This window comes from Heterodontus francisci, unplaced genomic scaffold (genome assembly GCF_036365525.1).
Source record: "Heterodontus francisci isolate sHetFra1 unplaced genomic scaffold, sHetFra1.hap1 HAP1_SCAFFOLD_461, whole genome shotgun sequence".
Classification (NCBI taxonomy): Eukaryota; Metazoa; Chordata; class Chondrichthyes; order Heterodontiformes; family Heterodontidae; genus Heterodontus; species Heterodontus francisci.
In genome coordinates, this window is record NW_027140390.1 from 768,981 (window position 1) to 795,791 (window position 26,811).

General features: G+C 48.6%; 1 protein-coding gene across 1 annotated transcript in view; it reads left to right on the plus strand.

Moving 5' to 3' along the window:
• Window positions 1-1,792: 1,792 nt before the first annotated feature.
• pex6 (peroxisomal biogenesis factor 6) overlaps window positions 1,793-26,811 on the plus strand; it is an 86,204-nt gene continuing 61,185 nt past the window's right edge. Inside the window, exons 1-4 of the mRNA XM_068025436.1 lie at window positions 1,793-3,570; window positions 7,193-7,359; window positions 7,881-7,964; window positions 14,054-14,156. Coding sequence (XP_067881537.1) covers window positions 1,825-3,570; window positions 7,193-7,359; window positions 7,881-7,964; window positions 14,054-14,156 — 2,100 coding nt within the window. The 5' untranslated portion in view covers window positions 1,793-1,824. The remainder of the gene's footprint in view (window positions 3,571-7,192; window positions 7,360-7,880; window positions 7,965-14,053; window positions 14,157-26,811) is intronic.

The following is a 26,811-nucleotide window of genomic DNA, read 5'->3' on the forward strand; positions in this document are numbered from 1 at the left end:
TCACAAGGTTTTCCAGCTTCTTGGGAGAGATGCAGCACCAGGGATTTTAGCTCTCCCACACTGGATCTTTGCAGGGTTTCTAGAAAGAGGTAGAGAAAGAGGTGAGCTGGGCGGTTCCTTTTCCCTTGGCAGGAAAAATCAACTTTCTTCAAAACAGTTCACACCCCAACAGACTTGAAAACAATATCCAAACCCCAAACAGCAAGTCAACCTCTTGACCTCCATAAACCTTGACATGTAGCTTCTCGGTAAACATCTTACCCAGGCCACCAAGATTTCTGTTGTTTGTCACTTAAAGCACATGACTTCCGGCAAGGTTGTTTTTAAACAATATCTCAGTGTCCTTTTAAAGAACTGTCAACAACAAAGTCCAGCTTCTATGAAATCTTTACCCTTCCAATGAATCCATCTCCACAATTTAAATAGAAGTCCTCAAAAACATATTTTTTAAAAATAGAAGCACTCTTGTAACATGCTGCTACTGCCCCTTTATTCCATGGGCTCTAACTTTGCTGACAAGCCTGTTATGTGGCAATGTATCAAATTCCCCTTGGAAGTCCATGTAGACCACATCAATTGCATTGCCCTCACCAACCTTCTGTTACCACATCAAAAATCTCAAACAAGTAGTTAAATACAATTTCCCCTTAACAAATCTGTTCTGGCATTCCTTAATTAAGCCACACTATTTTTTATTCTTTCATGGGATGTGAGCATCGTTGGCAAAGCCAACATTTGTTGTCAATCCCTAATTGTCTTTGAGAAGGTGGTGGTGAACCGCTGCAGTCCATGTGGTACAGGTACATCCACAGTGCTGATAGGAAAGGAGCTCCAAATGTTTTGTCTCTGATCATTTTTAAAAGCTTCCCCATCACTGAAGTTGAACTGGCCTGTAGTTGTTGGGTTTATCCTTATACCCTTTTTTGAACATACGAACATATAAATTAGGAGCAGAAGTAGACCATTCGGCCCCTCTAGCCTGCTCCGCCATTCAATAAGATCATGGCTGATCTATTTGTGTCTCGAATTCCACACTCCCATCTACCCTGATAACCCCTGAACAAGGGTGTAACATTTTCAATTCTCCAGTCCTCTAACACCATCCCTATATCTCAGCATAATCAGAATACTATGGCCAGTGCCTTCACAATTTCCACCCTTACTTCCCTTGGATATATCTGATCCAGTCCTGGTGACTTATCAACTTTAAGTCTAGCCAGCCTATCCAATACCTCCTCTTTATCATTTTTTTTTAGCATATCCAGTGTCTCAACTACCTTCTCTTTCACTGTGACTTGGGCAGCATATTCTTCCTTGGTAGAGACATGTACCTCAGTCATTCCCTTTGCCTCCATGTGTAAATGCTCCTTTTATGTCCCTAAGCGGCCCCACTCCTCCTTTTACCAGTTATCAACCTACAGAAGGCTGCAACCTCCTTTATTAAAATAGCAGAATTGCACCTTGAAGTCTCCTCCTTTACAAACATGGCGGCGCAGGGGCGGCGGGTTCCCCCGGGCAGGAAAGAAAATGCCATTACAAATATGGCGGCTGGCACTGTGCGCATGTGCGCGACTTTCAAGATGGCGGACGCGCTTTGGGGCGAATGCCCCTTTGCTCCGACGGCGCCGACCTTTCACACTGCGCATGTCCTCCTCTACAAAATTGGCGCATGCGCAACAGTCTGAGTTGATGCTAGAGCTCCTTTACTAAGATTGCGCGAGCGCCCATTACAAAGATGGCGCGTGCTATTCGTTTTAAATAGCTGATGCTGTGGCTCCTTTACCAAGATGGCGGCGTCCGTGTTGTGAACCCGCTCGGGTCACTATGGCCGCCCCGGCTGAGCTGCACGTCTGCAGCCGCTTCCCGCCCGAACTCCACCCGCTGCAGGTTCTCATTTCCCGTGCGGCCTTCCCGGCCTTGAGCTCGGGCCCTAGGCCTGCCTGCGTTCTGTGCCTGCGAACTGGTCAAGCCTCGGCCTCGGGTCGCGGGCTCTTCATCTCCGCCACCGTAACAGAGGACGAGCCGCCAGAGCAAGCGGCAGGGCCCAGGCCTGAGCGTCGGGAGCAGGGTGCTGGGGTGACGGGACCCCGGGAGCAGGGTGCTGGGGTGACGGGACCCCGGGAGCAGGGTGCTGGGGTGACGGGACCCCGGGAGCAGGGTGCTGGGGTGACGGGACCCCGGGAGCAGGGTGCTGGGGTGACGGGACCCCGGGAGCAGGGTGCTGGAGTGACGGGACCCCGGGAGCAGGGTGCTGGAGTGACGGGACCCCGGGAGCAGGGTGCTGGGGTGACGGGGCCCCGGGAGCAGGGTGCTGGGGTGACGGGACCCCGGGAGCAGGGTGCTGGGGTGACGGGACCCCGGGAGCAGGGTGCTGGGGTGACGGGACCCCGGGAGCAGGTTGCTGGGGTGACGGGACCCCGGGAGCAGGGTGCTGGGGTGACTGGACCCCGGGAGCAGGGTGCTGGGGTGACGGGACCCCGGGAGCAGGTTGCTGGGGTGACGGGACCCCGGGAGCAGGGTGCTGGGGGCCCCCTCCGGATCTACACTAGCAAACTCTTCCTCAAATACTATGGACTGTGGGCAGAAGAGGAGGAGGTTCCGGGCCTGACCGATGCCCGGTCTGGTGCCCTGGCCTGCCTACGAGTCTCCCTGGTACAGTCGGTGCCCACTCTGACCAAGGTGGTGCTGGGCGCCCGCAGCAGAGCCAGCCTGAGCTGGGCTGGCTCCCAAAACTTTGCAAGTGGGCTTCTGATGCTGACATGCCAGCGCCTGCAGGTCCTGATGCGGCAAGGAGATGCCCCCACAGTGCCTTACCACCCGTTGTTTGGGGAGGACAGAGGCCAGGTCTTCGGTTACCTCATGGAGCTGGTCGTCCTGGAGTGCCAGCCTGTCCTGCAAGGAGTCCTCGCCGTCAACACCAGCCTGGTACTCACCGACTTCAGGGAGCCCAACCAGCTGCACCCCAGTGAGGTTCCATCGCTCAGGCTGCACCAGTCGCTTTGTGTTTCCGATTTCGCCCATTACCCGAGTGGACTTTGGGGGACGGGCTTCGGCCTAGAGCCTGACAAACAGCTCGACTCCGATATCATGACTTTGCTGCAGGCCTTGGAGTGCAGGCTGGAGGTGAGGGTGGCTGACCTGCCCGGTCTGGCTGAGAGCGGGAAACTTAAACCCAGAGTGGTTGGTCCAGACCGTAGCCTGGATGCTGACAACTGGCTGCTCCTGACCCAGCAGGCTGTACAGCGACTGGGGCTCTTCAACCGTGAGTGGGTCATCATCTCCTTGCTGGAGCCAACTGTGGAGAAGGAGTGGGCCGTGCGTGCTGAAACCGAGCCAGCACATCCCAGTCGGCGCGTGGACCCCGGCACCTGCAGCAGCCCCGGGGCGTTGAGAAGCAGCGCCAGTCGATGGCCGGATGGACGGCTCGCATCTGTGATGGTGGCAGAAGTGGCTGGCGGCAGTGCCCAGGTGGAGCTGGCAGAGAACGTGGCGGCAATCTCGCATGCACTGTGGTTCAACATTTCCAATGGGTCCCCGCTGCCAACCTCCAGCAGGACACTGAAAGTCAAGGTATAGAGCTGGAACTCAAAGGGAGGAAGACTGGTCTCGGCTCAATAGGTTTGGAAATTTGGGGACTGGTGACTGAGAAGTGACCCCGAAAGACTTCGGGGCTCACCAGTGTCCTTGAGGGAAGGGAAGTTGCTAGCCCGATCTAGTCCAGCCTACCTGTGACTCCACCCAACACTTACACAGAGAAAGAAGAAGGCCATTCAGCCCCTCGAACCTGTTATACAGGTAAAGAGGAGGCCATTCAGCCCCTCGATCCTGTTACACAGGAACAGGAGGAGGCCATTCAGCCCCTTGATCCTGTTATACAGGGACAGGAGGAGGCCTCGATCCTATAAATATATAAAAAAAGAGAGTAGCTGAAGTAAATGTTGGTCCCTTGGAGGATGAGACTGGGGAGCTAATAACTGGAAACAAGGAAATGGCAGAGCTTTTGAACAAATATTTTGTATCTGTCTTCATGGAAATATCCCAGGAATAGAAGAATATTATGGGTAAAGGGGAGGGTGGAACTTAAAACAGTCACGATCACTAGGGGACAAAATAGTAGGAAAACTAATGGGACTAAAGGCTGACAAACCCCATGGACCTGAAGGCCTGTATCCTGGGGGCTTAAAAGAAATGGCTGCAGAGATAGTGGATGCATTGGTTGTAATCTTCCAAAATTCCCTAGATTCTGAAAAGATCCCAGTTGATTGGAAAACTGCAAATGTAACACCTCTGTTCAAGGAAGGAGGGAGACAGAAAGCAGGAAACTTACAGGCCAGTTTGCCTAACATCTGTCATTGGGAAAATGCTACAGTCCATTATGAAGGAAGGAGTAGCTGGATCTCGAGAAAATTACAATGCAATCAGGCAGAGTCAACATGGTTTTATAAAAGGGAAATCGTGGTTGACAAATTTATTAGAGTTCTTTGAGGATGTAACAAGCAGGGTGGATAAAGGGGAACCAGTAGATGTCGTGTATTTAGATTTCCAAAAGGCATTCGATAAGGTGCCACATAAAAGGTTATTACACAAGATAAGAGCTCATGGTGTTGGGGGTTATATATTAGCATGGATGAGCATTGGCTAACAAACAGGAAACAGTCAGGATAAATGAGGCATTTTCAGGTTGGCAAACTGTAACTAGTGGAATGCCACAGGAATCAGAAAAACAAATTATTATTTAAATGGAGAGAGACTGCAGAATGCTGCGGTACAGAGGGATCTGAGTGTCCTTGTACATGAATCACAAAAAGGTAGCATGCAGGTAGAGCAAGTAATTAGGAAGGCAAATGAAATGTTGGCCTTTATTGCAAAGGATTATTAAAGTAGGGAAGTCTTGTTCCAACTGTACAGGGTGTTGGTGAGACCACACCTAGAGTACTGTGTACAGTTTTAGTCTCCTTATTTAAGGAGGGATGTACTTGAATTGGAAGCAGTTCAGAGAAGGTTCAATGGGCTGATTCCTGGGATGAAGGGTTTGTTTTATGAGGAAAGGTTGAGCAGGTTGGGCCTTTACTCATTGGAGTTTAGAAGAATGAGAGGTGATCTTATTGAAACATATAAGATATGTTCCTTTAATGCACAAAAGCCCCACAAGGAAAGTGTTCAACTGTGGCTAACGAAAGAAATCAAGGATATTATTAGAGCAAAGGAAAGGCGTATAAAGTTGCCAAAAAAAAGCTAAGCCTGAGGATTGGGAGCATTTCAGAATTCTACAAAGGAGGACCAAGAAAAAGGTTAAGAAAGGGAAAATAGACTATGAGAGAAATCTGACGAGAAATATAAAAACAGACTTTTAAATTTTCTATAGGTATGTAAAAAGGAAAAGATTAGCAAAGACAAATGTGGGTCCATTACAGGCAGAGACAGGAGAATTTATAATGAGGAATAAGGAAATGGCAGAGAAACTAAACAAATACTTTGTGTCTGTCTTCACGGAGGAAGATACAAAAAACCTCCCAGAAATAATGGAGAATCAAGGGATTAGTGTAAACAGAGAACTGCAAGATATTAATATTAGTAAAAAAAAATTACAAAAATTAATGGGATTTAAAGTAGATAAATCCCCTGGATCTGATGATCTACACCCCAGACAGTTGAAAGAGGTGGCTGTAGAGATAGTAGATGCATTGGTCATCTTTCAAAATTCTATAGACTCTGGAATGGTTCCTGCAGATTGCAAGACGGCAATTGTATCCCCGCTATTTAAGAAAGGAGAGAGAGAGAAAACAGGGAACTATAGACCTGTTACTCTAACATCAGTCGTAGGGAAAATGCTAGAATCTATTATAAAGGATGTGATAACAGGGCACTTAGAAAATAATAGCTGGATTGGGCAGAGTCAACATGGATTTATTAAAGGGAATTCATGTTTAAGAAAACGGATGGCGTTTTTTGAGGATGTAACTAGCAGAATAGATAAGGGGGAACCAGTGGATGTGGTATATTTAGATTTTCAGAAAGCTTTTGATAAGGTCCCACACAAAATTAGAGCACATGGGATTGGGGGGAATATACTGGCTAGGACTGAGAACTGGTTAATGGACAGAAAACAGAGAGTAGGAATAAACGGGTCATTCTCACGTTGGCAGGCTGTGAATAGTGGGGTACCGCAAGAATCAGTGCTTGGGCCCCAGCTGTTCACAATCTATATCAATGATTTGGATGTGGGGACCAAATGTAATATTTCCAAATTTGCTGATGACACAAAACTAGGTGGGAATGTGAGTAGTGAGGAAGATGTATGGAGGCTTCAAGGGGATTTGGAGAGGCTAAGTGAATGGGCAAATGGAATACAATGCGGAGAAATGTGAGGTTATCCACTTTGGTAGGAAAAACAGAAATACAGAGTATTTCTTAAATGGTGAGAGGTTGAGAAGTGTTGAACTTCAAAGGGACCTGGGTGTCCTTGTTCATGAATCACTGAAAGCTAACATGCAGGTACAACAAGCAATTAAGAAGACAAATGGTATGTTGGCCTTTATTAAAAGAAGATTTGAGTGTAGAAGTAAAGATGTCTTGCTGCAATTATATAGAGCCTTGGTGAGACTGCATTGGAGTATTGTGTACAGTTTTGGTCTCTTTACCTAATATCCTTGCCATAGAGGGAATACAATGATGGTTCACCAGACTAATTCCTGGGATGGGGGGGATTGTCCTATGAGGAAAGATTAAATAGACTGGGCCTTTATTTGTTGGAGTTTAGAAGATTGCGAGGCGACACTGGAGCAGGAGGAGGCCATTCAGCCGCTTCTTCCTGTTGCACCATTCAATCAGATCATGGCTGTTCTGCACCTCCAAATCTTTTACCTGCCTTTTTCCCATATCCCTTTAGCCCAACGTGCCAGATACCGCCAGCCCTGGCCCCGCCCCCGCAGCCCTGGCCCCGTCCAACTCAGGATTCGGAGTAAGCTTATTCACGGACTCTCTGTTGCCTGTCCTCGCCCACCCTCAATCCCTCCTCGCCCACCCTCAAACTCTTGTCACCTAGAGTGGATTGCCCCCTCCCCCCAGCTCAGCGCTGCCCCCTCCCCTGCCACCAGGTCAATGCTGCCCCCTCTTTCTCCCCCCCCCCCCCCCCCCCCCCAAAATCAGTGCTGGAGTGAATGGACCCTGAGGTTGTTTTGTCCTATTGCAGCGTTTTTACCAGCCCTGCCGCCTGAGGAAGCAGGCGAAGGATAGCCGTTCAGCTCTATCTGTCCCTCCATTGGCTAAGGAGCTGCATGTGGAAGTGATCGTCTCTCCAACATACAATGCCAGGGCTGTTTATGATGCTGTGCTGTTCGAGCATTTTAAAACCCAGAGGTTAGTGCTCAGTGTGCAAGAGTGTGCACATGGATGTGTGTGAGTGGTGGCCACTATTCCTGAGATTACACAGAACCTGGTATTACAGTAGTTGCAGGGGGTCCCAGAATTCCTGCTGTTAACAGGGCGAGCTGCCGGTATTCCCGCGGTGAAACAGGGTTACAGGAATTATTCCCGCAGTTACTTGGGTTCGCTGTGCCGGTATTCCCGCGGTTAAACAGGGTTACAGGAATTATTCCCGCAGTTACACAGGGCCACAGGAATTATTCCCTTGGTAATATGGGGTCACGGTGCCAGTATTCCCGCGGTTTCATGGGGTAGTGGTGCCGGTATTCCTGCAGTTACAGGGGGTCAAGGTGCCGGTATTCCCGTGGTTACGTGGGGTCATTGGAATTATTCCTGCGGTTACATGGGGTCCTGGCATTCCTGTGGTTATACACGGCCCCGGTATTTCCATGGCGACACAGGGTCCTGGGCTCTGTGCATCTGCTTAAATGCTGTGCTTTGTGCTCATGGTGCAGGCTTGTCCATTTGGGAGACGTGTTGTGTGTTCGGACCCGGGGCAAGGCAGCGTTTGTTGCGAACTATACTGAGAGATCTGTGAGGTGAGTGATGTAGGAGAAGCACCGAGGGAGTGTGTGTCTCACTCTGCGTGAGGGTGTGCATTTGCCTATTGTACGCGCTCTTTTTTAAAATCGGATGCTGTATCTGGGTGTGTCTCTCTCACTGCCTCTTTGTGTAAGCCTGTAACCTTGAGGTCATCCCAAACTCTGCTGCCTTTGTCCTAATTCGCACTAAGTCCCGTTCCCCTATCTCCCCTGTGCTCGCTGCCCCACATTAACACACACCAAGTCCCATTCCCCTATCACCCCTGTACTCACTGCCCCACATTAACACACACCAAGTCCCGTTCCCCTATCACCCCTGTGCTCGCTGACCTACATTAACACACACCAAGTCCCGTTCCCCTATCACCCCTGTACTCACTGACCTACATTAACACACACCAAGTCCCGTTCCCCTATCACCCCTGTACTCACTGACCTACATTAACACACACCAAGTCCCGTTCCCCTATCACCCCTGTACTCACTGACCTACATTAACACACACCAAGTCCCGTTCCCCCATCACCCCTGTACTCACTGACCTACATTAACACACACCAAGTCCCATTCCCCTATCACCCCTGTGCTCGCTGACCTACATTAACACACACCAAGTCCCGTTCCCCTATCACCCCTGTACTCACTGACCTACATTAACACACACCAAGTCCCGTTCCCCCATCACCCCTGTACTCACTGACCTACATTAACACACACCAAGTCCCGTTCCCCCATCACCCCTGTACTCACTGCCCCACATTAACACACTAAGTCCCGTTCCCCTATCACCCCTGTACTCACTGCCCCACATTAACACACACCAAGTCCCGTTCCCCTATCACCCCTGTACTCACTGACCGACATACATTAACACACACCAAGTCCCGTTCCCCTATCTCCCCTGTGCTCGCTGCCCCACATTAACACACACCAAGTCCCGTTCCCCTATCACCCCTGTACTCACTGCCCCACATTAACACACTAAGTCCCGTTCCCCTATCACCCCTGTGCTCGCTGACCTACATTAACACACACCAAGTCCCGTTCCCCTATCTCCCCTGTGCTCGCTGCCCCACATTAACACACACCAAGTCCCGTTCCCCTATCACCCCTGTGCTCGCTGACCTACATTAACACACACCAAGTCCCGTTCCCCTATCACCCCTGTACTCACTGCCCCACATTAACACACACCAAGTCCCGTTCCCCCATCACCCCTGTACTCACTGACCTACATTAACACACACCAAGTCCCGTTCCCCCATCACCCCTGTACTCACTGACCTACATTAACACACACCAAGTCCCGTTCCCCCATCACCCCTGTACTCACTGACCTACATTAACACACACCAAGTCCCATTCCCCTATCTCCCCTGTGCTCGCTGCCCCACATTAACACACACCAAGTCCCGTTCCCCTATCACCCCTGTACTCACTGCCCCACATTAACACACCAAGTCCCATTCCCCTATCACCCCTGTACTCACTGACCTACATTAGCTCCTGGTTAAGCAACGTCTTGATTTTAAAATTCTCATCCATGGCCCCGCCCCTCCCTATCTCTGTATTCTCCTCCAGCCCCACAACCCTCAGATATCTGCACTCCTCTAATTTTGGCCTCTTGCCCAATTTTAATCGCTCCACCATTGGCTGCCCGGGCGCTAAGCTCTGGAATTTCCTCCCTAAACCTCTCCGCCTCTCTACCTTTTGGGACATTACATAAAACCTACCTCTTTTACATAAGAATAGAGGACCTCTATTCAAGAAAGGAGGGAGACAGAAAGTAGGAAATTATAGGCCAGTTAGCCTAATATCTGTTATAGGGAAAATGCTAGAATCCATTATCAAGGAAGAAATGGCAGGACATCTAGAAAATCATAATACAATCAGGCAGAGTCCACATGGTTTTGTGAAAGGGAAATCGTGTTTGACTAATTTATTAGAGTTCTTTGAGGAAGTAGCAAGCAACGTGGATAAATACATTGAATGCTTTGATTGAGCCTGCCTCCACCACCTTCTTAGGCAGTGCATTCCTGATCCTACTTGGATCTGCAAAAGGCAGTTGATAAGGTGCCACATCTAAGGTTACTACACAAAATAAGAGTTCATGGTGTACAGGCTATCATATTGGCATGGGTAGAGAATTGGTTAGCTAACAAGCAGCAGAGAGTAGGGATAAAGTTATCATCTTCAGGTTGGCAAGCTGTAACTAGTAGAGTGCCACAGGGATCAGTGCTGGGGCCTCAACTATTTACAGTTTATATTAATGACTTGGATGAAGGGACTGAATGTATGGTAGCTAAATTTTCTGATGACAGAAATATAGGGAGGAAAGTGAGTTGTCAAGAGGACATAAAGAGCCTGCAATGGGATATAGATAGGATAAGTGAGTGGGCAAAAATTTGGCAGGTAGAGTACAATGTGGGAGAGTGTGAACTTGTCCACTTTGGCTGGAAGAAGAGAAAAGCAGATTATTATTTAAATGGCGAGAGATTGCAGAACTCTACTGTACAGAGGGATCTGGCTGTCCTGGTACAGGAATCGCAAAAAGTTAGTATGCAAGTACAGCAAGTGAATAGGAAGGCAAATGGAATATTGGCATTCATTGCAAGGGGAACCGAATATAAACGTATAGAGGTTTTGCTACAGCTGTACAGAGCATTGGTGAGACCACATCTGAAGTATTGTGTACAGGTTTGGTCTCCTTCGTTAAGGAGGGATATACTTGCATTGGAAGCAGTTCAGAGAAGGTTCACTGGGCTGATTTCTGGGATGAAAGGGTTTGTTTTATGAGGAAAGGTTGAGCAGGTTGGGCCTTTACTCATTGGAGTTTAGAAGAATGAGAGGTGATCTTATTGAAACATGTAAGATGCTGAGCGGGCTTGACAGGGTAAATACTGGAAGGATGTTTTCACTTATGGGTGAGACTAGAACTGAGGTAACACTGTTTAAAAATAAGGGGTCTCCCATTTAAGATGGAGATGGGGAGAATTTTTTTTCTTTGAGTCGTTAGTCTGTGGAATTTGCTTTCTCAGAGAGCAGTAGAGGCTGGGTCATTGAATAGATTCAAGGCTGAGTTAGATCACAAAAACACAAGTAATAGGAGCAGGAGTAGACCATATGACCCTTCGAGCCTGCTCTGCCGTTCAATACGATCATGGATGATCTTTGGTTTCAACTCCACTTTCCCGCCCCCATAAGGTTAAGTCACTTGAGGTGAGAGTGACTGCCCTTGACATCAAGGCAGCATTTGACCGAGTATGGCATCAAGGAGCCCTAACAAAACTGAGGTCAATGGGAATCAGGGGGAAAACTCACCGCTGGTTGGAGTCAGACCTAGCACAAAGGAAGATGGTTGTGGTTGTTGGAGATCAATCGTCTGAGCTCCAGGAAATCACTGCAGGAGTTCCTCAGGGTAGTGTCCTCGGCCCAACCATCTTCAGCTACTTCATCAATGACCTTCCTTCAATCATAAGGTCAGAAGTGGGGATGTTCGCTGATGATTGCACTATGTTCAGCACCATTCGTGACTCCTCAGATACTGAAGCAGTCCGTGTAGAAATGCAGCAAGACCTGGACAATATCCAGGCTTGGGCTGATAAGTGGCAAGTAACATTCGCACCACACAAGTGCCAGGCAATGGCCATCTCCAACAAGAGAGAATCTAACCATCTCCCCTTGACATTCAGTGGCATTACCATCGCTGAATCCCCCACTATCAACATCCTGGGGGCTACCATTGACCAGAAACTGAACTGGAGTAGTCATATAAACACCATGGCTACAAGAGCCAGTTAAAGGCTGGGGATCCTGAGGCGCGTAACTCACCACCTGACTCCCCAAAGTCTGTCCACCATCTACAAGGCACAAGTCAGGAGTGTGATGGAATACTCTCCACTTGCCTGGATGGGTGCAACTCCAACAACACAAAAGAAGCTCGACACCATCCAGGACAAAGCAGCCCAGTTGATTGTCACCCCATCCACAAACATTCCTCCCTCCACCACCGACGCACAGTGGCAGCAGTGTGTACCATCTACAATGATCGGCCCCTTATCCTGAGACTGTGTCCCCGTGTTCTAGATTCCCTGACCAGTGGGAACAATCTCTCAGCTTCTACCCTATCAAGCCCTTTCACAATCTTCTATGTCTCAATTAGATCACCTCTCATTCTTCTAAACCCCAGAGAATATAGACCCAATTTACTCAGCCTCTCATCATAGGACAACCCCCTCATCCCAGGTAAATCTTCACTGCACCATCTCCAGTGCAAGTATATTCTTTCTTAAATGTAGAGACCAAAACTACACACAGTATTCCAGGTGCGGTCTCACCAAAGCCCTGTACAATTTTAGTGAAACTTCTTTATTCCTGTACTCCAATCCCCTTGCAATAAAGGCCAACATGTCATTTACTTTCCGAATTGCTTGCTGTACCTGCATGTTAACTTTGTGTTCTTTGTATGAATACCCCCAAGACTCTCTGAACATCAACATTTGCAAGTTTCACACCTTTAAAAAATATTCTGCTTTTCTATCCTTACGACCAAAGTGAATAATTTCACACTTCCCTACATTAGACTCCATTTGCCACCTTGTTGCCCACTCACTTAACCTGTCTATATCTCTTTGCAGCCTCTCTACGTCCTCCCTGCAGATTACATTCCCACCAAGCTTTGTATCATCAGCAAAATTAGATACATTACTCTCTGTCTCGTCATCCAAGTCATTAATATAGAGTGTAAATAGCTGAGGCCCCAGCACTGATCCTTGCGGAACCCCACTATCCACTGCCTGCCAACTTGAAAATGCCCCATTTATGCCCACTCTCTGCTTCCTGTCTGTTAACTAATCCTCTATCCACGCTAATATATTACCCCCAACACCATGAGCCCTTATCTTGCCTATTAATCTTTTATGTGGCACCTTATTGAATGCCTTTTGAAAATCCAGGTATACTACATCTACTGGTTCCCCTTTATCCACCCTACTAGTTACATCCTCAAAAAAACTCTCTGCTTTTTGAACTGCATTAAGACTTCCTTAATAATAGATTCCAGCACATTCCCAACATCTGATGTCAGGTTACATGGCCTGTAGTTCCCTGTTTTCTCCCTCCCTGCTTTCTTGAATAGCAGTGTTACATTTGCTATCTTCCAGTCTGCTGGGACTATTCTAGAATCTAGGGAATTTTAGAAAATCATAGCCAGCACATTCACTGTGTCTGCAGCTACCTCTTTTACAATTCGAGGGTGTAGGCCATCTGGTCCTGGGGATTTGTCGGACTTTGGTCCCTGAAGTTACTCCAATACTTTTTCTCTACTGATATTAATAACCTTAAGTTCCTCACTCTTATTAGCCCCTTGGTTACCCTCTATTTCTGGTTTGTAACTCGTGTCTTCTACTGTGAAGACTGACACAATATATTTGTTCAAAGCCTCTACCATTTCCTCATTCCCCATGATCATTTCTCCTATCTCTGCTTCTACAGGACCAATGTTTACTTTAGCTACTCTTTCCTTTTTACATACTTATAAAAGCTCTTACATTGTTTTTATATTCATAGGAACAGGAGTAGGCCATTCAGCCCATCGAGCCTGCCCCGCCATTCAGTATGATCATGGCTGATCATCCACTTCAATGCCTTTTTCCCACACTATCCACATATCCCCTTCATGTCATTTGTATTTAGAAATCTGTCAATCTCTGCTTTAAACATACTCAATGACTGAGCTTCCACAGCCCTCTGGGGTAGAGAATTCCAAAGATTCACAACCCTCTGAGTAAAGACATTTCTACTCATCTCTGTCCTCAGTGACTTCCCCCTTAGCTGGCTAGTTTACTCTCATATTCATTTTCTTCCCCTTTTTATCAACATTTTGTTTTACCCTTTGCTGGATACGATGTTAAAGACACTATATAGAAATACATGTTGCTGTTTCTGTCATTGTTTAATCTAGGATGGCAGGTACTGGTGCAAGGATTTGTTCCCATTCTCGCTACCGAGGTCTCTCCTGATCTTCTGCCTTTGCCGATTCTTGTTCTGTCAGACTGTGTACTCCTCTAAACTGTTCTTCCTTGTAGGTGGCCTGTGCTGTACCTGAAAGTGAAGTCTGTGTCTGGGGAGGCGGATTCAGACATGGTTCCTGGGTTCCTGGCTGACACTGAGCACACGTCTCTCTACATGGTAAGTAGCCTGGTTGGACCACACTTGGAGCACTGTGCACTGTTCCAATCTCTATATCCCTGGGTTAGACCACACTTGGAGCACTGTGCACTGTTCCAATCTCTATATCCCGTGGTTAGACCACACTTGGAGCACTGTGCACAGTTCCAATTTCCATATCCCTGGGTTAGACCACACTTGAAGCACTGTGCACAGTTCCAATCTCTATATCCCTGGGTTAGACCACACTTGGAACACTGTGCACAGTTCCAATCTCTATATCCCTGGGTTAGACCACACTTGGAACACTGTGCACAGTTCCAATTTCCATATCCCTGGGTTAGACCACACTTGGAGCACTGTGCACAGTTCCAATCTCTATATCCCTGGGTTAGACCACACTTGGAGCACTGTGCACAGTTCCAATCTCTATATCCCTGGGTTAGACCACACTTGGAACACTGTGCACAGTTCCAATTTCCATATCCCCTGGTTAGACCACACTTGGAACACTGTGCACCGTTGCAATCTCCATATCCTGTGGTTAGACCACACTTGGAACACTGTGCACAGTTCCAATTTCCATATCCCTGGGTTAGACCACACTTGGAGCACTGTGCACCGTTCCAATCTCCATATCCCGTGGTTAGACCACACTTGGAGCACTGTGCACAGTTCCAATCTCCATATCCTGTGGTTAGACCACACTTGGAGCACTGTGCACAGTTCCAATCTCCATATCCTGTGGTTAGACCACACTTGGAGCACTGTGCACAGTTCCAATCTCTATATCCCTGGGTTAGACCACACTTGGAGCACTGTGCACAGTTCCAATTTCCATATCCCTGGGTTAGACCACACTTGGAGCACTGTGCACAGTTCCAATCTCCATATCCTGTGGTTAGACCACACTTGGAGCACTGTGCACAGTTCCAATCTCCATATCCTGTGGTGAGACCACACTTGGAGCACTGTGCACCGTTCCAATCTCCATATCCTGTGGTTAGACCACACTTGGAGCACTGTGCACAGTTCCAATCTCCATATCCCGTGGTTAGACCACAATTGGAGCACTGTGTACAGTTCCAATCTCTATATCCCGTGGTTAGACCACACTTGGAGCACTGTGTACAGTTCCAATCTCCATATCCCGTGGTTAGACCACACTTGGAGCACTGTACACAGTTCCAATCTTCATATCCCGTGGTTAGACCACACTTGGAGCACTGTGCACAGTTCCAATCTCCATATCCCTGGGTTAGACCACACTTGGAGCACTGTACACAGTTCCATTCTCCATATCCCTGGGTTAGACCACACTTGGAGCACTGTGCACCGTTCCAATCTCCATATCCTGTGGTTAGACCACACTTGGAACACTGTACACAGTTCCAATCTCCATATCCCGTGGTTAGACCACACTTGGAGCACTGTGCACAGTTCCAATCTCTATATCCCGTGGTTAGACCACACTTGGAGCACTGTGCACAGTTCCAATCTCTATATCCCGTGGTTAGACCACACTTGGAACACTGTGCACAGTTCCAATCTCTATATCCCTGGGTTAGACCACACTTGGAACACTGTGCACAGTTCCAATCTCTATATCCCTGGGTTAGACCACACGTGGAACACTGTGCACAGTTCCAATTTCCATATCCCTGGGTTAGACCACACTTGGAACACTGTGCACCGTTCCAATCTCTATATCCCGTGGTTAGACCACACTTGGAGCACTGTGCACAGTTCCAATTTCCATATCCCTGGGTTAGACCACACTTGGAGCACTGTGCACCGTTCCAATCTCCATATCCTGTGGTTAGACCACACTTGGAGCACTGTGCACAGTTCCAATTTCCATATCCCTGGGTTAGACCACACTTGGAGCACTGTGCACAGTTCCAATCTCCATATCCCGTGGTTAGACCACAATTGGAGCACTGTGCACAGTTCCAATCTCCATATCCCTGGGTTAGACCACACTTGGAGCACTGTACACAGTTCCAATCTCCATATCCCTGGGTTAGACCACACTTGGAGCACTGTACACAGTTCCAATCTTCATATCCCGTGGTTAGACCACACTTGGAGCACTGTGCACAGTTCCAATCTCCATATCCCTGGGTTAGACCACACTTGGAGCACTGTACACAGTTCCATTCTCCATATCCCTGGGTTAGACCACACTTGGAGCACTGTACACAGTTCCATTCTCCATATCCCTGGGTTAGACCACACTTGGAGCACTGTACACAGTTCCAATCTCTATATCCCTGGGTTAGACCACACTTGGAGCACTGTACACAGTTCCATTCTCCATATCCCTGGGTTAGACCACACTTGGAGCACTGTACACAGTTCCAATCTCCATATCCCTGGGTTAGACCACACTTGGAGCACTGTACACAGTTCCAATCTCCATATCCCTGGGTTAGACCACACTTGGAGCACTGTGCACAGTTCCAATCTCCATATCCCGTGGTTAGACCACACTTGAAGCACTGTACACAGTTCCAATCTCCATATCCCCTGGTTAGACCACACTTGGAGCACTGTGCAGTTCTAATCTCCATATCCCTGGGTTAGACCACACTTGGAGCACTGTGCACAGTTCCAATCTCCATATCCCGTGGTTAGACCACACTTGGAGCACTGTGCACTGTTCCAATCTCCATATCCCGTGGTTAGACCACACTTGGAGCACTGTGCACAGTTCCAATCTCCATATCCCTGGGTTAGACCACACTTGGAGCACTGTGCACAGTTCCAATCTCCATATCCCGTGGTTAGACCACACTTGAAGCACTGTACACAGTTCCAATCTCCATATCCCCTGGTTAGACCACACTTGGAGCACTGTGCAGTTCTAATCTCCATATCCCTGGGTTAGACCACACTTGGAGCACTGTGCACAGTTCCAATCTCCATATCCCGTGGTTAGACCACACTTGGAGCACTGTGCACTGTTCCAATCTCCATATCCCGTGGTTAGACCACACTTGGAGCACTGTGCACAGTTCCAATCTCCATATCCCTGGGTTAGACCACACTTGGAGCACTGTGCACAGTTCCATTCTCCATATCCCTGGGTTAGACCACACTTGGAGCACTGTACACAGTTCCATTCTCCATATCCCTGGGTTAGACCACACTTGGAGCACTGTACACAGTTCCATTCTCCATATCCCTGGGTTAGACCACACTTGGAGCACTGTGCACAGTTCCAATCTCCATATCCCGTGGTTAGACCGCACTTGGAGCACTGTACACAGTTCCATTCTCCATATCCCTGTGTTCGACCACACTTGGAGCACTGTGCACAGTTCCAATCTCCATATCCCCTGGTTAGACCACACTTGGAGCACTGTACACAGTTCCAATCTCCATATCCCCTGGTTAGACCACACTTGGAGCACAGTACACAGTTCCAATCTCCATATCCCCTGGTTAGACCACACTTGGAGCACAGTACACAGTTCCAATCTCCATATCCCTGGGTTAGACCACACTTGGAGCACAGTACACAGTTCCAATCTCCATATCCCCTGGTTAGACCACACTTGGAGCACTGTGCACAGTTCCAATCTCCATATCCCCTGGTTAGACCACACTTGGAGCACAGTACACAGTTCCAATCGCCATATCCCCTGGTTAGACCACACTTGGAGCACTGTGCACAGTTCCAATCTCCATATCCCCTGGTTAGACCACACTTGGAGCACTGTACACAGTTCCAATCTCCATATCCCCTGGTTAGACCACACTTGGAGCACAGTACACAGTTCCAATCTCCATATCCCCTGGTTAGACCACACTTGGAGCACTGTGCACAGTTCCAATCTTCATATCCCGTGGTTAGACCACACTTGGAGCACAGTACACAGTTCCAATCTCCATATCCCTGGGTTAGACCACACTTGGAGCACTGTACACAGTTCCAATCTCCATATCCCTGGGTTAGACCACACTTGGAGCACTGTACACAGTTCCAATCTCCATATCCCTGGGTTAGACCACACTTGGAGCACTGTACACAGTTCCAATCTTCATATCCCGTGGTTAGACCACACTTGGAGCACTGTACACAGTTCCAATCTCCATATCCCTGGGTTAGACCACACTTGGAACACTGTACACAGTTCCAATCTCCATATCCCTGGGTTAGACCACACTTGGAGCACTGTGCACAGTTCCAATCTCCATATCCCGTGGTTAGACCACACTTGGAGCACTGTGCACAGTTCCAATCTCCATATCCCGTGGTTAGACCACACTTGGAGCACTGTGCACAGTTCCAATCTCCATATCCCTGGGTTAGACCGCACTTGGAGCACTGTACACAGTTCCATTCTCCATATCCCTGGGTTAGACCACACTTGGAGCACTGTACACAGTTCCATTCTCCATATCCCTGGGTTAGACCACACTTGGAGCACTGTGCACAGTTCCAATCTCTATATCCCGTGGTTAGACCACACTTGGAGCACTGTGCACAGTTCCAATCTCTATATCCCGTGGTTAGACCACACTTGGAACACTGTGCACAGTTCCAATCTCTATATCCCTGGGTTAGACCACACTTGGAACACTGTGCACAGTTCCAATCTCTATATCCCTGGGTTAGACCACACGTGGAACACTGTGCACAGTTCCAATTTCCATATCCCTGGGTTAGACCACACTTGGAACACTGTGCACCGTTCCAATCTCTATATCCCGTGGTTAGACCACACTTGGAGCACTGTGCACAGTTCCAATTTCCATATCCCTGGGTTAGACCACACTTGGAGCACTGTGCACCGTTCCAATCTCCATATCCTGTGGTTAGACCACACTTGGAGCACTGTGCACAGTTCCAATTTCCATATCCCTGGGTTAGACCACACTTGGAGCACTGTGCACAGTTCCAATCTCCATATCCCGTGGTTAGACCACAATTGGAGCACTGTGCACAGTTCCAATCTCCATATCCCTGGGTTAGACCACACTTGGAGCACTGTACACAGTTCCAATCTCCATATCCCTGGGTTAGACCACACTTGGAGCACTGTACACAGTTCCAATCTTCATATCCCGTGGTTAGACCACACTTGGAGCACTGTGCACAGTTCCAATCTCCATATCCCTGGGTTAGACCACACTTGGAGCACTGTACACAGTTCCATTCTCCATATCCCTGGGTTAGACCACACTTGGAGCACTGTACACAGTTCCATTCTCCATATCCCTGGGTTAGACCACACTTGGAGCACTGTACACAGTTCCAATCTCTATATCCCTGGGTTAGACCACACTTGGAGCACTGTACACAGTTCCATTCTCCATATCCCTGGGTTAGACCACACTTGGAGCACTGTACACAGTTCCAATCTCCATATCCCTGGGTTAGACCACACTTGGAGCACTGTACACAGTTCCAATCTCCATATCCCTGGGTTAGACCACACTTGGAGCACTGTGCACAGTTCCAATCTCCATATCCCGTGGTTAGACCACACTTGAAGCACTGTACACAGTTCCAATCTCCATATCCCCTGGTTAGACCACACTTGGAGCACTGTGCAGTTCTAATCTCCATATCCCTGGGTTAGACCACACTTGGAGCACTGTGCACAGTTCCAATCTCCATATCCCGTGGTTAGACCACACTTGGAGCACTGTGCACTGTTCCAATCTTCATATCCCGTGGTTAGACCACACTTGGAGCACTGTGCACAGTTCCAATCTCCATATCCCCTGGTTAGACCACACTTGGAGCACTGTGCACTGTTCCAATCTCCATATCCCGTGGTTAGACCACACTTGGAGCACTGTGCACAGTTCCAATCTCCATATCCCTGGGTTAGACCACACTTGGAGCACTGTGCACAGTTCCATTCTCCATATCCCTGGGTTAGACCACACTTGGAGCACTGTACACAGTTCCATTCTCCATATCCCTGGGTTAGACCACACTTGGAGCACTGTACACAGTTCCATTCTCCATATCCCTGGGTTAGACCACACTTGGAGCACTGTGCACAGTTCCAATCTCCATATCCCGTGGTTAGACCGCACTTGGAGCACTGTACACAGTTCCATTCTCCATATCCCTGTGTTCGACCACACTTGGAGCACTGTGCACAGTTCCAATCTCCATATCCCCTGGTTAGACCACACTTGGAGCACTGTACACAGTTCCAATCTCCATATCCCCTGGTTAGACCACACTTGGAGCACAGTACACAGTTCCAATCTCCATATCCCCTGGTTAGACCACACTTGGAGCACAGTACACAGTTCCAATCTCCATATCCCTGGGTTAGACCACACTTGGAGCACAGTACACAGTTCCAATCTCCATATCCCCTGGTTAGACCACACTTGGAGCACTGTGCACAGTTCCAATCTCCATATCCCCTGGTTAGACCACACTTGGAGCACAGTACACAGTTCCAATCGCCATATCCCCTGGTTAGACCACACTTGGAGCACTGTGCACAGTTCCAATCTCCATATCCCCTGGTTAGACCACACTTGGAGCACTGTACACAGTTCCAATCTCCATATCCCCTGGTTAGACCACACTTGGAGCACAGTACACAGTTCCAATCTCCATATCCCCTGGTTAGACCACACTTGGAGCACTGTGCACAGTTCCAATCTTCATATCCCGTGGTTAGACCACACTTGGAGCACAGTACACAGTTCCAATCTCCATATCCCTGGGTTAGACCACACTTGGAGCACTGTACACAGTTCCAATCTCCATATCCCTGGGTTAGACCACACTTGGAGCACTGTACACAGTTCCAATCTCCATATCCCTGGGTTAGACCACACTTGGAGCACTGTACACAGTTCCAATCTTCATATCCCGTGGTTAGACCACACTTGGAGCACTGTACACAGTTCCAATCTCCATATCCCTGGGTTAGACCACACTTGGAACACTGTACACAGTTCCAATCTCCATATCCCTGGGTTAGACCACACTTGGAGCACTGTGCACAGTTCCAATCTCCATATCCCGTGGTTAGACCACACTTGGAGCACTGTGCACAGTTCCAATCTCCATATCCCGTGGTTAGACCACACTTGGAGCACTGTGCACAGTTCCAATCTCCATATCCCTGGGTTAGACCGCACTTGGAGCACTGTACACAGTTCCATTCTCCATATCCCTGGGTTAGACCACACTTGGAGCACTGTACACAGTTCCATTCTCCATATCCCTGGGTTAGACCACACTTGGAGCACTGTGCACAGTTCCAATCTCCATATCCCGTGGTTAGACCACACTTGGAGCACTGTACACAGTTCCATTCTCCATATCCCTGGGTTAGACCACACTTGGAGCACTGTACACAGTTCCAATCTCCATATCCCTGGGTTAGACCACACTTGGAGCACTGTGCACAGTTCCAATCTCCATATCCCTGGGTTAGACCACACTTGGAGCACTGTGCACAGTTCCAATCTCCATATCCCGTGGTTAGACCACACTTGAAGCACTGTACACAGTTCCAATCTCCATATCCCCTGGTTAGACCACACTTGGAGCACTGTGCAGTTCTAATCTCCATATCCCCTGGTTAGACCACACTTGGAGCACTGTGCACTGTTCCAATCTCTATATCCCGTGGTTAGACCACACTTGGAGCACTGCACAGTTCCAATTTCCATATCCCTGGGTTAGACCACACTTGGAACACTGTGCACAGTTCCAATTTCCGTATCCCTGGGTTAGACCACACTTGGAGCACTGTACACAGTTCCAATCTCCATATCCCCTGGTTAGACCACACTTGGAGCACTGTGCAGTTCTAATCTCCATATCCCCTGGTTAGACCACACTTGGAGCACTGTGCACTGTTCCAATCTCTATATCCCGTGGTTAGACCACACTTGGAGCACTGCACAGTTCCAATTTCCATATCCCTGGGTTAGACCACACTTGGAACACTGTGCACAGTTCCAATTTCCGTATCCCTGGGTTAGACCACACTTGGAGCACTGTACACAGTTCCAATCTCCATATCCTGTGGTTAGACCACACTTGGAACACTGTACACAGTTCCAATCTCCATATCCCGTGGTTAGACCACACTTGGAGCACTGTACACAGTTCCAATCTCCATATCCCCTGGTTAGACCACACTTGGAGCACTGTGCACAGTTCCAATCTCTATATCCCGTGGTTAGACCACACTTGGAGCACTGTGCACAGTTCCAATCTCTATATCCCGTGGTTAGACCACACTTGGAACACTGTGCACAGTTCCAATCTCTATATCCCTGGGTTAGACCACACTTGGAACACTGTGCACAGTTCCAATCTCTATATCCCTGGGTTAGACCACACGTGGAACACTGTGCACAGTTCCAATTTCCATAACCCTGGGTTAGACCACACTTGGAACACTGTGCACCGTTCCAATCTCTATATCCCGTGGTTAGACCACACTTGGAGCACTGTGCACAGTTCCAATTTCCATATCCCTGGGTTAGACCACACTTGGCGCACTGTGCACCGTTCCAATCTCCATATCCTGTGGTTAGACCACACTTGGAGCACTGTGCACAGTTCCAATCTCCATATCCCTGGGTTAGACCACACTTGGAGCACTGTACACAGTTCCATTCTCCATATCCCTGGGTTAGACCACACTTGGAGCACTGTACACAGTTCCATTCTCCATATCCCTGGGTTAGACCACACTTGGAGCACTGTACACAGTTCCAATCTCCATATCCCTGGGTTAGACCACACTTGGAGCACTGTACACAGTTCCAATCTTCATATCCCGTGGTTAGACCACACTTGGAGCACTGTGCACAGTTCCAATCTCCATATCCCTGGGTTAGACCACACTTGGAGCACTGTACACAGTTCCATTCTCCATATCCCTGGGTTAGACCACACTTGGAGCACTGTACACAGTTCCATTCTCCATATCCCTGGGTTAGACCACACTTGGAGCACTGTACACAGTTCCAATCTCTATATCCCTGGGTTAGACCACACTTGGAGCACTGTACACAGTTCCATTCTCCATATCCCTGGGTTAGACCACACTTGGAGCACTGTACACAGTTCCAATCTCCATATCCCTGGGTTAGACCACACTTGGAGCACTGTACACAGTTCCAATCTCCATATCCCTGGGTTAGACCACACTTGGAGCACTGTGCACAGTTCCAATCTCCATATCCCGTGGTTAGACCACACTTGAAGCACTGTACACAGTTCCAATCTCCATATCCCCTGGTTAGACCACACTTGGAGCACTGTGCAGTTCTAATCTCCATATCCCTGGGTTAGACCACACTTGGAGCACTGTGCACAGTTCCAATCTCCATATCCCGTGGTTAGACCACACTTGGAGCACTGTGCACTGTTCCAATCTCCATATCCCGTGGTTAGACCACACTTGGAGCACTGTGCACAGTTCCAATCTCCATATCCCTGGGTTAGACCACACTTGGAGCACTGTGCACAGTTCCATTCTCCATATCCCTGGGTTAGACCACACTTGGAGCACTGTACACAGTTCCATTCTCCATATCCCTGGGTTAGACCACACTTGGAGCACTGTACACAGTTCCATTCTCCATATCCCTGGGTTAGACCACACTTGGAGCACTGTGCACAGTTCCAATCTCCATATCCCGTGGTTAGACCGCACTTGGAGCACTGTACACAGTTCCATTCTCCATATCCCTGTGTTCGACCACACTTGGAGCACTGTGCACAGTTCCAATCTCCATATCCCCTGGTTAGACCACACTTGGAGCACTGTGCACAGTTCCAATCTCCATATCCCCTGGTTAGACCACACTTGGAGCACAGTACACAGTTCCAATCTCCATATCCCCTGGTTAGACCACATTTGGAGCACAGTACACAGTTCCAATCTCCATATCCCCTGGTTAGACCACACTTGGAGCACTGTACACAGTTCCAATCTCCATATCCCTGGGTTAGACCACACTTGGAGCACTGTACACAGTTCCAATCTTCATATCCCGTGGTTAGACCACACTTGGAGCACTGTACACAGTTCCAATCTCCATATCCCTGGGTTAGACCACACTTGGAGCACTGTACACAGTTCCAATCTCCATATCCCTGGGTTAGACCACACTTGGAGCACTGTGCACAGTTCCAATCTCCATATCCCTGGGTTAGACCACACTTGGAGCACTGTGCACAGTTCCAATCTTCATATCCCTGGGTTAGAGCACACTTGGAGCACTGTGCACAGTTCCAATCTCCATATCCCTGTGTTAGACCACACTTGGAGCACTGTACACAGTTCCATTCTCCATATCCCTGTGTTAGACCACACTTGGAGCACTGTACACAGTTCCAATCTCCATATCCCTGGGTTAGACCACACTTGGAGCACTGTGCACAGTTCCAATCTCCATATCCCTGGGTTAGACCACACTTGGAGCACTGTACACAGTTCCATTCTCCATATCCCTGTGTTAGACCACACTTGGAGCACTGTACACAGTTCCAATCTCCATATCCCCTGGTTAGACCACACTTGGAGCACTGTGCACAGTTCCAATCTCCATATCCCTGGGTTAGACCACACTTGGAGCACTGTACACAGTTCCATTCTCCATATCCCTGGGTTAGACCACACTTGGAGCACTGTACACAGTTCCAATCTCCATATCCCCTGGTTAGACCACACTTGGAGCACTGTACACAGTTCCAATCTCCATATCCCCTGGTTAGACCACACTTGGAGCACTGTACACAGTTCCAATCTCCATATCCCTGGGTTAGACCACACTTGGAGCACTGTACACAGTTCCAATCTCCATATCCCCTGGTTAGACCACACTTGGAGCACTGTACACAGTTCCAATCTCCATATCCCGTGGTTAGACCACACTTGGAGCACTGTACACAGTTCCAATCTCCATATCCCTGGGTTAGACCACACTTGGAGCACTGTACACAGTTCCAATCTCCATATCCCGTGGTTAGACCACACTTGGAGCACTGTACACAGTTCCAATCTCCATATCCCTGGGTTAGACCACACTTGGAGCACTGTACACAGTTCCAATCTCCATATCCCTGGGTTAGACCACACTTGGAGCACTGTACACAGTTCCAATCTCCATATCCCTGGGTTAGACCACACTTGGAGCACTGTACACAGTTCCAATCTCCATATCCCTGGGTTAGACCACACTTGGAGCACTGTACACAGTTCCATTCTCCATATCCCTGGGTTAGACCACACTTGGAGCACAGTACACAGTTCCAATCTCCATATCCCCTGGTTAGACCACACTTGGAGCACTGTACACAGTTCCAATCTCCATATCCCCTGGTTAGACCACACTTGGAGCACTGTACACAGTTCCAATCTCCATATCCCCTGGTTAGACCACACTTGGAGCACTGTACACAGTTCCAATCTCCATATCCCTGGGTTAGACCACACTTGGAGCACTGTACACAGTTCCAATCTCCATATCCCCTGGTTAGACCACACTTGGAGCACTGTACACAGTTCCAATCTCCATATCCCTCGGTTAGATCACACTTGGAGCACTGTACACAGTTCCAATCTCCATATCCCGTGGTTAGACCACACTTGGAGCACTGTACACAGTTCCAATCTCCATATCCCTGGGTTAGACCACACTTGGAGCACTGTACACAGTTCCAATCTCCATATCCCTGGGTTAGACCACACTTGGAGCACTGTACACAGTTCCAATCTCCATATCCCCTGGTTAGACCACACTTGGAGCACTGTACACAGTTCCAATCTCCATATCCCTGGGTTAGACCACACTTGGAGCACTGTACACAGTTCCAATCTCCATATCCCTGGGTTAGACCACACTTGGAGCACTGTACACAGTTCCAATCTCCATATCCCTGGGTTAGACCACACTTGGAGCACTGTACACAGTTCCAATCTCCATATCCCTGGGTTAGACCACACTTGGAGCACTGTACACAGTTCCAATCTCCATATCCCTGGGTTAGACCACACTTGGAGCACTGTACACAGTTCCAATCTCCATATCCCTGGGTTAGACCACACTTGGAGCACTGTACACAGTTCCAATCTCCATATCCCCTGGTTAGACCACACTTGGAGCACTGTACACAGTTCCAATCTCCATATCCCTGGGTTAGACCACACTTGGAGCACTGTACACAGTTCCAATCTTCATATCCCGTGGTTAGACCACACTTGGAGCACTGTACACAGTTCCAATCTCCATATCCCCTGGTTAGACCACACTTGGAGCACTGTACACAGTTCCAATCTTCATATCCCGTGGTTAGACCACACTTGGAGCACTGGACACAGTTCCAATCTCCATATCCCTGGGTTAGACCACACTTGGAGCACTGTGCACAGTTCCAATCTCCATATCCCCTGGTTAGACCACACTTGGAGCACTGTACACAGTTCCAATCTCCATATCCCTGGGTTAGACCACACTTGGAGCACTGTGCACAGTTCCAATCTCCATATCCCCTGGTTAGACCACACTTGGAGCACTGTACACAGTTCCAATCTCCATATCCCTGGGTTAGACCACACTTGGAGCACTGTACACAGTTCCAATCTCCATATCCCCTGGTTAGACCACACTTGGAGCACTGTGCACAGTTCCAATCTCCATATCCCTGGGTTAGACCACA